The 13,619-nt window shown below is 42.9% G+C and overlaps 5 protein-coding genes across 5 annotated transcripts; 2 read left to right on the forward strand and 3 right to left on the reverse strand.

The window, feature by feature from the left end:
* Positions 1-1,851: 1,851 nt before the first annotated feature.
* On the reverse strand, positions 1,852-2,804 carry SAMD00019534_085480 (hypothetical protein; the record flags this gene model as incomplete). Its single annotated transcript, XM_012896439.1, has 3 exons — positions 1,852-1,886; positions 1,946-2,354; positions 2,427-2,804. 3 exons carry the CDS (start codon positions 2,802-2,804, stop codon positions 1,852-1,854), a joined length of 822 nt encoding a protein of 273 aa, XP_012751893.1.
* A 332-nt stretch (positions 2,805-3,136) lies between these two features.
* On the forward strand, positions 3,137-4,441 carry SAMD00019534_085490 (hypothetical protein; the record flags this gene model as incomplete). Its single annotated transcript, XM_012896440.1, has 4 exons — positions 3,137-3,219; positions 3,296-3,680; positions 3,773-3,940; positions 4,007-4,441. 4 exons carry the CDS (start codon positions 3,137-3,139, stop codon positions 4,439-4,441), a joined length of 1,071 nt encoding a protein of 356 aa, XP_012751894.1.
* A 1,530-nt stretch (positions 4,442-5,971) lies between these two features.
* SAMD00019534_085500 (hypothetical protein) lies at positions 5,972-8,887 on the reverse strand (the record flags this gene model as incomplete). The annotated part of the gene is made up of 2 exons (XM_012896441.1): positions 5,972-6,664; positions 6,878-8,887. Coding segments are annotated over 2 exons (2,703 nt in total), but the record flags the coding sequence as incomplete, so codon positions are not given.
* Positions 8,888-11,659: 2,772 nt separating this feature from the next.
* SAMD00019534_085510 (hypothetical protein) lies at positions 11,660-12,295 on the forward strand (the record flags this gene model as incomplete). Its single annotated transcript, XM_012896442.1, has 1 exon — positions 11,660-12,295. A coding segment is annotated over one exon (636 nt), but the record flags the coding sequence as incomplete, so codon positions are not given.
* Positions 12,296-12,788: 493 nt separating this feature from the next.
* Positions 12,789-13,288, reverse strand: SAMD00019534_085520 (hypothetical protein; the record flags this gene model as incomplete). The annotated part of the gene is made up of 2 exons (XM_012896443.1): positions 12,789-13,096; positions 13,159-13,288. 2 exons carry the CDS (start codon positions 13,286-13,288, stop codon positions 12,789-12,791), a joined length of 438 nt encoding a protein of 145 aa, XP_012751897.1.
* Positions 13,289-13,619: the final 331 nt, after the last annotated feature.

A 13,619-nucleotide genomic window follows, 5' to 3' on the forward strand; every position in this document is an offset into this window, starting at 1 on the left:
GGCTTACAATCAGGTGATCAATCAAATCAAAGAGTTGTTCCACAAGGTGTGGACGTTTCAATATTGATCAAGAGTGATGGTCAACAGTACTTGTGTGGCACGGTACACCCCAGAGAAGTAACCAGCACCTACTTTGCATTGGCCATTACAGGTGATAGTAAGACACCTTCCATCGATCGTACCACCAACATCATCATGTATGTGTTGGCATGCCTGTTTATGTGTGGCGCACTCTTTGGCGCGGCTCAGCTAGGTGCCATCCTGCTCAAGTTCACATTCGCACGACTCCAGCTCTCATTGGCGCATCTCCTCATTCTCACCGTGACAGTGTTCACATCGGTGCGATCGATCTACTTCTTCCTTGTGCCCAACAGCAAGCTGATTGGCTCGCCATTGGTGGACTACAGCATGGTGGTGTTGCCAACATTCATCTACTTCACATCATTCTCGATCATTGTTGTTCTATGGTTCATGTTCATCAAGAACATGCGTGATGGCGCCACTCGATCATTCTCAAAGACATTCATACTGTTGATGATTGGTATCAATCTGGTGTTGTACTGCATCTTTGTTGTGATCATCTTGTTGTTCAACTATTCGTCATCGATCAAACTCAGTGATTGTGGCGGACGAGTACCAATCGATCTGTCACTCTGGTCACAAAAGAGGATTGTCTCAATCACTTATGCGAGCATTCAATCATTCCTGTCACTTGCCATTGGAACAGCATTCGTGGTGTTGGGCCGCACAATCTTCATCATGTTGCGAGAGTTCTCCAAGGACAGGACACAGGACGAGCAGGTCAAGTACATCCAGCATCAGAAGAAGATATACACAATTACAGTATTATGTTCAGTTGGATTCATATTGCATTGTGTATTTGTGTTGGTGTTGGTATTCATGAGTCGACCAAGCATTGTATTCAGTTTCATTGGATTGTTGTTGACAGAAGTCATCCCAACAACATGTATCCTGTTCAATTACAATCAGATACAGTATGGTCAATTACATGAAGCATGGATCACATGTCTAATGACTATCAGATCAATCTCGTCGTCATCAATGGACTCGACCACCACAGGACCATCATCGACCACGCTGTCATCGTCATCTGATATCTCATCCACGTCCACCACCTCGACCTCCTCTGACGTTGAACTACGGACCCTTCTCAAGCACTAGTCAATACTTCATTCAACTTTATATGTAAATAAAAGACACTGACAATCTTAAGATGATCTGTGTGACTAGCTAGCTAAATTAAATTGGATGTCCCGTGTGTCTTATTGTGCATCATTGATTGAATGATTGAATACAAATTGATTGGTCTTCATGAATTCTCAATATATGACTCATTTCTTATTATCTCTTATCTGTACATACTATCATTATCTCTCCTACTTTATCTCTGTTCATTATTATTACTTCAAATTATTCATTCGTCTCTACATGTCTCTTACTGGTTCCAATTTTGATGAGCTCAGTATCTTTCGTCTGTATAGTATCAGATATATTAAGTAATTGTGTCTGACATTACATTCTATATATATGGACGCAATGTCTTACATACACGCGAATTCCATTATAGGATCACCTGGTGACCTTGTTCGTAAGTATATATGAGTGATATATTTGTTTCAACACTAACCATTGATGAATTCAACTGACAAAGTTCATCGACATCTCCATATAAAAAAAAAAAGAGATATTAAAAATCAAAAGGTCGCTCCTGGTTGGGATCGAACCAACGACCGTTCGGTTAACAGCCGAACGCTCTGCCGACTGAGCCACAGAAGCAGTTGAAAAAAACTAATTGTTGGTCATGTTTTATGCGATTATTTTTGATTTTTTTTATTGGAGATGAAACTGAATGGAGTTCATGAACACTTTTATTTTTTTGGAGTTGTTGTGATGGCATCCTCTTCAATTAGTACCTTGATTTTACCTGATGGGTAAATGACAGATGCGTTTAGTATCCTCCAAGTGTCATCGTTGGCATAGATCACAGCATATAGACTGGCAGTCTTGGAAGGATCTTTGCTGCCTCTGATCGGGATGGCCACTTCCGAAGTGACCTCACAGTAAGGGAAAGAAATGAAAGACTTTGGTTGTGGAACCAGTACAGGCTTTGTTTCACTATCACCACTGTTGTTGTTGTTGTTGCTATTGCCCTGATTGAGCTGAGAGAGTGGCTTGAGGAACCAACCTTGGATGTCCTTGGTGGGCTTTGGCAAGAAAATACCAACAAACACCTCGCGTGACAATTGAGTGATTGGGGATGTTGAGCCAACTGGTGGTGGTCCCATGGTCACTGGTGAGCCAAGCTCTCTGATCACATCTTGGTTGTTTACAGCCTGTGTGTAAGTGAGCTAGTGAGTAAGCTGATCGAATAGTTGCTGCTCAATCAAGTATCAGTCAAACATTACCATCTCATAGACATGCTGAAGCACCTCGTTCCAAGAGTCGGACAAGAACTTTTCTTTGGGTTGTGATCCCTTCTTGTAGGCAATGAGAGATGTGACTGTGTCAAAGCTGATCTTGCCAACCAGCAGCAAGGCAATCAGTCGAAGGAATATTTGTAACTTATTTTGTTGCTTCTTTGGATATTGTATCTTAACCTTTAATTGTTGATCTGATATTGAATGTTGTGAATATTGTCTATGTTGTTGTTGTTGTTGCTGTTGTGTTGATTGATTCTGAATGGTAGTAATTGAACTACTCCTCATCATCAACATCATTGATCTTTGTAATGTAGAGTATTGGAGTGCTGAACGAGTCAACAAAGTTGATGATGATGGAGTCATCATTGAATTAATCGAGTTAAACAATTGGTTTCCTCGAGGAATACCTGAATTGATCAGTTTGCTAAACATCTTGAATGACTGTTGTATATATATATGTTATATTATGTCTTTGTAGTTTTGAAAGAATTGAAGATCAAACAAGTCGTTGACACAAGTGACTCGTCACCCACGACACTAATCTTTGCAATTTTCTTTGTTTCACTCAAATTCATTCGCTCATTCATTCAATCAATCATTGATTCTGTAACAATACTGAACATATATATACATTTATTATAAGTCATAATATATATATACGTACACCGTCATAATAGACTAACAAAGATATAGCCATGTTCGACTTTGCAATCATTCCCATCACAATGATCATGATGGGTTGTTGCGCGAATGTCGTCTCACTCGAAGCCATCATCAAGTATGTATATAATGATACATCGACTAATAACAGCAATGATCTAACAAACAAACGAACGAATGAACGAATGATATAGAGCTGATGCAACACAGAGCCAGATGGTGACATTCTCTCAGTTTGTCTTTGTAGCGTTTATGGCATTCTTGACGAATATACAATGGAGTAGAGTGAAGCCACTGCCTCTGTACGTGCCAACGGGATTCTTAAAGCGAAAGATACCATTGCGCATTTATGGACTCATGGTGTCCATCTTCTTTGTACTGTGCATCCTGAACAATTGGGCGCTGTCGTTCAACATCTCCCTACCATTTCACATGATATTTAGATCCAGCTCACTGCTGGCTACTGTCGTAATCAGCGCTATCTTTTACAAACGAAAGTTCACATTCAAACAGATCGTCTCATTGATCATGGTCACTGTTGGTATAACAATGGCAACATTTGGTTCAACTCCTGATCATGTATGATTCCAGTCCAATCATTCAATCAAACGTTCGATCATTCATGTCACTGACAACTCACTACCCTTCATTCAATCATTCATACATTGTAGAAGAAGGCAATTAACATTGGAGAAGATAGTGCATCTATTGTATCATTCATCATTGGTATTACCATGCTCACTGTTGCCATGTTCCTCTCGTCCATTCTTGGTCTGATACAAGAGACATCATATGCCAACTATGGCAAGGACTGTCATAGAGAGACCATATTCTATTCAGTAAGATTATGAATTGATTGAATGATTGACCGCCAGACTAACATAACCGATCTTACAACTATATAGCACTTCTTGGCACTTCCATTCTTTGCTTTGTTCACCAAGGACTTGACAAAGAACATCTTGGCGAATAATAACTCACCGGCTATTGGAGGTGATATACCCTTCATTCAGGACATTCCATCGCTTTGGTTCTATCTGTTGGTCAACGTGGTCACGCAGTACATTTGTATTCAGGGCGTGTTCATCCTGACGGGAAAGACCAGTACGCTCACATGCACATTGGTGATCAGTTTGCGAAAGTTCATCAGTATCATCATATCTGTGCTCTACTTCCAGAATCCTTTCACTCCAATGCTCTGGGTGGCCACCGTACTCGTGTTGGTTGGCACATTCATCTACAGCGATCCATTCAAAGCCAAGGACAAGGCACCTCCATCACCTCCACCTCCCCAAGCGATCAAAGAGAAGGAGAAAGAGAAGATTAAGAAGCAGCAGTAAAAGTAGTATTTATATACATATACAATGACTTAGTCTAGTCGTCTGGAACGATCATCTTGGTTAAAGCAATCTCGTAATAATCATCATAGTCGTATTCCTTGTCCTCGTCATCAATGTCGTCCATGCCGGATTCGCTGACGATGGCGCCATACTTGTCAAAGCTACCTCCATCCACTCCCATGTGTCGTCGTCCGTCCTTTGTACCACTACTACTAATACTGGGCGAGTCATCGCCAACTTGTCTACTCATTAGAGTTGAGAACTCATTGTCCAGGTCTTCTTGAGCCTGGGGCGAGCCATAGTGTCCGCGAGTGATGAGGAACAGTTTGTGATTGAGGAAGTCACGGATGGAGTGACGGTAATGTAGGTAGATGTTGACGACCAGGTGAACTGAGAAGATGACCACACTGGCAATGATGATCCAGTCCTCGACGGCAGACTCGAGGTCGTTGTCCAGGTACAGACAACAGATGAACAGAAGACTGAGTGAGACAAGCTCAATACGGTTCTCCTCGCGACGTTTGTAAGGCTGGCACTGTATCTGCATGACGACATTGATCAGCGAGACGGTCACCAACAGCAGTGCACGAAGTGGGTTGGTGATATCCATGATGGACATCAACACAATGAGTAGTCTTCGCACCAACAGTATCACATCCCAATAGTAGTACTGAGTCTTGTACTTGAGAAATGAACACTCCGTACACCTTGATGGTGGACGGCTCCTTCTGGCGATGTCTGTTCATGAACAGCAGAATGAACAGCACTAGCGGCATGCCCAGCACGACCGTCAGCATCGCGTAACTGACTTTGAGTGCTACGCCGTATGCCGTGCCTGAGCACTGAACAGAGATGTTGTTCACTAACACTTCGGAGCCAATGCCAATGAGAGTGCAGAAGAACATTGAGAAGACTGATGTCGCCACGGGCGAGTAAACAAACAGCCATATCTTGATCAGTGCGCTGGCGAATGAATGTTGCATCTTTAGCTGTCCACTCTCCATCTGTGTGATCATTGTTATGTTGTTGTAGTTGTTACTGATGCTGCTGCGTACGTAGTGCTTGTAGAATGATCGCATCAATGTGATGATACCAAGTATCGCGATCAATATCGGTGTGATCAGTAGTGTCAGGTAGTGTCGCTTGTAGAATGATAGTGGACCGGGACAGATTGATCCGATGACTGAGGAGCCGCCACTGTCCAGACGGAAGTTGAGCAATGCCAGTATGCTAAAGTTGACGCCATTGGACAGCACCATGATGGTTTGGAAGAAGTAGACGACAATGTTCATCACGCCTGAAGCCGTGTCAGAGGTGTGCGTCCACAGCACAATCACAACCATGGCAATGAAGAAGATGATGGCGATTGGAACACTGATATGGTCGCAATGCACACAGTTGCCCATCCATTGATAATAGTTTTCGGTCTCATTGCAGCTGCTACACTGCAGACCGAAGGTATGTGATTGGCATGTGTTGTTGCCAAGGCAACGACTTGAGCTGTGGCACTTGTAGACAACGCGTGGATACTCATTCTCGTCGTACCAGTAGCCTGGTCGAGCATCGACCTGCGTTCCACCGGCGCAATATGAGTTGTCTGGACATGGCAAGCATGTCTGGCCATTGTATCCGTATGAGCCTAGCGGGCATTGGCTGCACAGTGTCCCTGAGGCGGTAGGTTGTTGGCCCGGGAAGCAAGCCATGATGGTGGGCAAAGGCGGCCATTTCGACAGGGATGATTGAACGGTCGTTGCATAGGAAGGTGATCGAGGCGGTATTGTTTACCTTGCCAATGAGCTGCACGTTTGTGAAGTTGGCGTATCCATTGACGACGGGCATCATGCTAATGGTCACCTCGTTGAGTCGCAGGTAGACCAACTTGTTCAAGCTGACAGAGATTGGCACGGTCTGATTGAACAGGTCAATCACCGTGACATAGCCAGTGAATGTGGTCACGTTGGAGATGATCACCAAGGGGAACTGACTCTCATCGAATTGCAGCTTGACTGGATTCGAAGCCATAATCAAACCGTATGGTGCCGTATTGTTGGTGAATATACACTCGACAATGGTGATCATTTGCGACACGTAGGTAGGTCCAAACACTATGATGATTGCTCCTCCATCTTCCGCTTGATTAGATTCGAATGTACTACCACGTAATGCTACAATTCCCGATGATGTCATTGATATTACACCTCCACTATAAGCAGTATTGTCTAAGGGGTTGAAGGTTGAGGGTTAGGCGAGGGCAAGGGCGAGGGTAAGGTGGGACCATAGATGGTACATACTATAGAAGTATGAGTGATCGATGTTGACTTGACTGTAGTCTGAGAGTGTGAAGACGGCGCCACGTGATCCATAGTTGGAGATGAAGGTTGAGTTGACAACATTGCACCAGGCAGATGAATCGATCATGATGAGTTGCTCCGCTTTGTTGTCGATGATTGTACTGTTGTTGATATTCACCTGGCCGCCCTGCTCGGTGTCGATCATCGTGTTGTAGTTATTGGATATCGTTGAACCGTGAAGGAAGAGCGTCGAGTCACTACTGACCACGACGAACGTTTGTGTGTTATTGGTGATGGTCGAGTTGATGATGTAGACATCATTGAAGCGGATGAGCATTGTGCCCCGCTGGCTTTCAAACCTAGATCCTGTGATCACACTGTTGCTCGATGAGAGCAGGAATGTGTAGGACGGTGAGTTGAAGTTGTTGTAGAATATACTGTCGGCAAGGTAGACATATGTTTGTGAAGAATAGACCACGCTGCCGGTGGTGTCGCGCACCTCACTGTCAAGAATGGTCAGCTCGCCCAAGAATGTGGAGACGATCATCAGCATCTGAACGTTGAAGATCTGCGTGTTGTTGATGGTGAGTGTCGACTCGGATGATTGGATCAGCGAGGCGTCCAGTAGCTTGCTATTCAGGTCACTGATGATGCTGTTGCGGATGGTCACGATCGAGCTCTCGGTGATGAACAGGCCGATGCCCTGGAGGTCTTGCACATTGGTGATGTTGACATTGTCTATATCTACCGTGGACGATTGTGTGATGTACATGATTCCAAACTCGCCCAGGTAGTTGGTATTGTTGTTGAACACTGAGTCTGAGATCCAGGCCTGCGAGTGAGTGATGCACAGTGCACCATTGCGATGATTCAGGAATGATGAGGTCGTGATGTAGACGTCTGTCACCGATGACAACGAGGTCACACACTCTCCATCGTTGTTGGAGCTCTGGCCGCCATCAAACAAGCTTCCAGTGATGCTCACCGAGGTGGCGCGATCCACATATAGTGCGAACTCGTTTCGCGTTAACGTGGTATCGGTGATGTGTAGTCTTGCCGGCACAGTGAGTGCATTGAAGCTGAGCACATTGACAGCCGGGCCGAATGAAGATGTGACCGATTGTGAACAGTTGGTGATCGTGCAATCGTTGAGATATAGGTCCACGTTTCCACTGGCCGTCACAACACCCTTGTTGGCGTAGTCTCGACTGTTGATGACCAACACATTGCTCATGACCACCGTGCTGACCGATCCCTCGAGCAGCAGAGCCGCACCACCATTGACCATTGCGCTCGAGTAGGCATTGGTGATGGTCACGTTGGCGATGTTCACCTGAATGATGCCACCGGCCACGTGGAACGCCTGTAGTCTGTCCTGGCCATTGATGATGGTGCCGTCGCGTGAGGTGCCAATGATCGACACGGACTTTGTGATTGAGTACCAGAATGTGAAGCCGCAGTACACACCGTCCGCGAGGAAGATGTTGTACGTTGGCATGATACGATACAGGGCCATTGAGAGTGAGGAGAATGGCGAGTTGGCAGATCCATCGCCATTGCGGTCTGATCCCTTGACCAAGTCCACATAGATATCGGATGAAATATATGATGGGTAGTTTGGCAGGACTGTCACGCCCGACAAGAAGAAGCCTTGGAAGTCATCGTTGCCCAATGACCTGGGCGACGAGTAGTCAAAGTCGCCAAAGTCGTTGACACTTCGGGTCGAGGTGAACTTGATCTTATTGGTGGGCGAGCTGAAGTTGAGGTAGTAGGAGATGTCTATGTGGTAGTCGATGATGTTTAGCGTGTTGGAGAGCACCATGACGTTTATGTCGTTGATGCTGACGCGGAAGGAGACGGACGACGACTTGATCTGGAAGGAGTTGGACGAGCACGAGAAGTCGAGAAACATTGACATGTTGTTGGTGAATGGACGCACGTCAAAGTCCTGCTCCAAGGTGATCGAGCCCACTGTGCTACCTTCAAAGTATGCATAGAAGAAGCCTTCCAATGGTTTATATATCTGTCCACACATATCATCATCACAATATATTACTGAACGACCATTAGTCGATGTATTTCTCCATGGTGATGGCAGTTGATTTCCAACATTATAGAATCCCCAATCTCCAATGATAGGTTGTTCTGTCTCTGTTTATATATATATATTATTATTATTTGTTTGATTGAATGAGTGTGATTGAATGAATGAGTGAATGAGTGTGCGAGTGAGTATGAATGAGTGAGCGAGCGAATGAATGAATGATGATGCAAGTAACATACCTGTACATTGTGGTTGTGCACTTATAGTATTGATTGATATTAATACTATCAATAATAATATTAACAAAGAAGTAGTATTTACATTCATATTATGTATATGTATCATACAAATACAAAACAATAAACAATTGTCGTATCTGCAACAACAACAACAACAATGTTAAGTAATACTTAAGGACCCTTCCTTCGGCTCAACAATCAATCATACGACCCATCTTATGATCAAAGTGTGGTAGTCTACACATGGTTGGCCCAAACTAAAATCATGATATTTGGTGATTTTTGATCATACTTGGATTGTCGAGAAAAGTTTTGGTAACATGACCTTCAACATTGTTTATGGAAATTAATATTATAATATTTATTATCCTTCTATATTAATGCCCTCCGGGGAACATTAACATTTTTAATCAGGTTGGAGTAAGTAGTGTACTATTGATACATGTAGATGTTGTTGTTATTGTTCCAATATTATTTTTACATAATAGTACAATCCCTGGGACCTTGTTCTGGACCTGGTCCAATACTTGATGCAGTGGTACATGAACCATTGGCAACTACGGGGGCGGAAGTAGTCTTTATGGTCTCCGCTGTAACATTTGATGGATGTGACACACCCTCACCCAAACGTTTAAATGATCCTAAAATATATTATAATTATTAATATTAATATTAGTAATAATAATAATTAAAGATTAAGGATTACGGTACTTACCAAGAATAGTCATGGTTTAGATATATGTTAAGATTGTTGGATTGATTGATTGATTGATTGATTGATTGATTGATCAAGGTTGATTAATTTGAAATGATTGGAGTTGAATCAATGACTTAAATATGTTGTGCCCTTGACTAGATGGTTGAAGGAAGGAAGTAAGGAAGGGTGCGGGTCTTTCAGTCTAGTCCGCACCAATTAGGTTGGTGGACACACATGTCCCAATCCAAACAACACACATCATCAAAGGGTACAAGGTAGGCAGATGTTGTTGTTGTTGTTAATTGATTGATTGATTGAATGAATCAGTGATTGAATGAATTGATTGATTGATTGATTGGATCAGCTGTGTGTGAGTGAGTTGATGAGTGTTAATGTGTCCAACGGATCTCTAAATATAACTCTCTACTACACATCCCACCCAATCATTCATACAATCACTCATACAATCACTCATACAATCATTTACTAATATGGACACTACCTATTATTGCCAAAGACAGATGACATGCTTACACCATTACATCTATTAGTGTGTGAGTGTGCGTGTGTTAGGGTAAGGTGGGACAATGATTTAGCCGTCAACACCACATCCACCTCATCATCATGGTAAAGATCAACGTGAATCAGTGTTGGTGTGAGTGAGAGTGTGAGTGATACTCACTCAGAGGGTGGATCTTCGGGATGATGGTTACTGTGACATTGACCTTATATCGAGCAAATCTGATGGTGATGTAGACGACAGTCTGTCGTCAAAGGGTAGATCCGTATCACACCACACATAGTGGCTATTGGTATGTGAACGATCTCTCATTATCACCCCCAACCTTCAATGATAGACTGTCAATCAGTCAGTCAGTCAGTCAGTCAGTCAGTCAGTCTGATTATCAATCAATCCATCACTACTCTATCAATCAATAATAATGATATGACCTTGACTTACTTAAAGTGGTAAAATGAATCCATTACCCTTGTATCGCTCATGATCGATACTACTACTAGACTGACTGTCTGTGAACAACAAACACACACGTCAATGATCAATGGTTGGCGTGCCTACCAACCTACCTTCTGACTCCATCGCACACAATGGATTCGATTCAGTGTCAATCACGCAACCAAACACTCACTCCCACCCCCCAATCGCACAATGATGGTCACCAACAATGCGAGTGTACAACATTCATTCTTGGTGACCCATGACATGTCATTGATTAGAACCCTAAATACAATTAATTGTAAGTTTCTAATTATAATACACAAACATTATTACATATTTGTTTCACTTACACTTACTTCATCCCATCAACCAAACAAACATTCAATATTATTATTAATCATGATGTAGAATGTAGGTGACACACAAACAACTTAAATCGATCGATCCGCCAACAACAATACTATAGTACTCGTACCAAAGGTATCGTATCATTCATTTCCAAATGAGTGTGTGAAGTGATCGATCACTTAATACCGGTATGGCGATCCACCAAGCAAAGCCCAACCATTCAGCCACTGGATTGATTGATTGATAAGGGGATGGATTATGAGTTTATGTCTGGAATGATGTGTCTATCACTATCTCACAATCATGTTGATATCAACATCACAACATAGTGTGATTGATTGATGGATCAAACACTCTATCTCTTCTCACCTTTAGCTAAAGAGCGTGAATTAGAATGAAATTCCAGTGACTTCTGGTAACTCTGTTGGATTCATTTTTTGAAACTGGAATTATTCTCAGTTCTGCCTGTTTTGCTGGATATGCCTGGATCGCTGGAAATTTGAAAATCGAACATGTTATAAAGCATATTCAGAAGGTGAAGTATAATGTCATCGATAAGATAAACACAAACAAATATATCTAATACCAAAACATCAATCCAATTCAATTAATTAATTTAATCAAACAATCAATCAAAAAAAATGAATCAAGTTATTGTCGAATGCATTAATGAAGCCTTTATCAACTTCAATGATCAACTGGACAATGATACTGTATCATATATGAGTGGTCTCATTCAAGAATCTGAATCAATCGATGAGCTCCGTGAGCAGATTGATATTGTCATCAAGGACTTTGCACTGGACTTTGAACAGGATCGCAAGCCAATCGAGAAGCTGATCAGTCTGCTAAAGAAGAAGGCCGCCGTCGACTACTCGCTGGTGGAGGAGCGCCCCAAGTCGCACCTGGTCTGTGAGGTCGACCCCGAGGCAGAGCCGAGTCTCGACGACCCGAACCTCACCATGGATGGCTACCTACAATTAACTAGGTCTAAGAACCCAATTACCCGTCGCATGGTGCTGCGCACGATGTGCCCATGCAAGGTCAAGGCCGACGTCGACCTGCTCTGGGCCCGCATCATGGAGATGGCGCACGACGAGGATCCAAAGGTGCGCTACCAGGTCATGCACAACTTATGCGATGGATCCCCGCTCTGGCGCGAGGAGTCCGTCATCCAGACTCTGGAGGGAATGCACAACGACCAAGATCCAAAGATCCGTCGTCGTATCCACAACATTCTCACTCACTACAAGCACACTGGCAAGTGGAACATCATGTAAATGTTCCTGTCATTGTGCACTTGAAGACTGTTACCCAGCCCGCTGTTGCTGTTGCTGCTGCTGCTGCCACGTCTTGTGGCTGTCAGTTGTCTCCTGGTCCACGTCTATGTGGACGGGTCGTGTTGTCCAAAGACACCCTCGCTCCACGAGGGCGTCCGAGGACAGCTACTTGCAAAGGTACACTGGTTGGGCAACCTCTCCAACTGCATCTAGGATGAGGACAACGTCTACTTTGAAGAAGGCGTTCATCTGGCTTTGGAGATGGAGGTGGAAGATAAGATTGCGGAGTGTGTCTCCTGACTGAATACAACATAGTCAGCACTACTGGGACAGGCAAGCATGGAAGTTGGACATCATGCAACCCTGTTCCTCCAATCTTATCTTTATTATATGTACATATATCAAATATATAGCCTATGCTTTATTATTATAATGTAATATTGGAATAAAGATCACCATTTGTTCAACCAATCACTGAATAAGATATAGTCTATTGTTGAGGTGGAGTAGGTTCCAGTATCCTTATGAGTAGGTCTAATAAGTCACTACGTGTACATATACCAACTAGTTTACCAGAATTGTCAACAACAGGTAGACCTCCAATATCGGCCACTCTAAGTAGTTTTGCAGCGTCCACTATTGGTGCATTCTCTTCAATTGTCAATGGATTACTCTTCATCACCATCTCCACCTTATGCATTGACAACTTATGTACTCTCTCCTCATTTGACTCTGGCAAGAATGGACTATCACAAGCCAATCTCAAGTCCCTATCTGTTATCATACCCTTTAAGTTTCCTGTTTCAATCATACCAGTTAGCCAAGTTGTTGTTTTGTAATATTAATTGAATGATACATACCAGACTCGTCAACTACTGGCAGACGATGGATTGCATGAGTGTTTAATGCTTTTAATGCTGTATCCAAGGTTGATCCTACACATACACTGTGCACCTGATCAGACATCAAATGCTTTACTAATACGTTCATACTTGTAAGTGTATTCTTTCTCATTGAATATTAGTTAAAATATTCTAATATTATATATAATCTTTGTTGACTTCAAAGTTGAAGAAGATGAATGCACATTGGGACTTCAAGTACTTGTATCATGTTGTGTCCATGTTGTATCCTGTCCTGTCATGTTGTGTTGTGTTTGTTTGTTCAGCACCCCACATGTCATTCATTGTTGTGTGTTCAAGATTTCCTTATTAGGTTGAGTGGTGGTAAATGAGAGCAATCTGGAAGTTCATTTCCTATTTAGTCACATCGAACAATGATCAAGATATATATATTATACTTATGATATATATCAATAAAT

The sequence above is a fragment of the Acytostelium subglobosum genome (genome assembly GCF_000787575.1).
Source record: "Acytostelium subglobosum LB1 DNA, scaffold: scaffold18, whole genome shotgun sequence".
Lineage (NCBI taxonomy): Eukaryota > Evosea > Eumycetozoa > Acytosteliales > Acytosteliaceae > Acytostelium > Acytostelium subglobosum.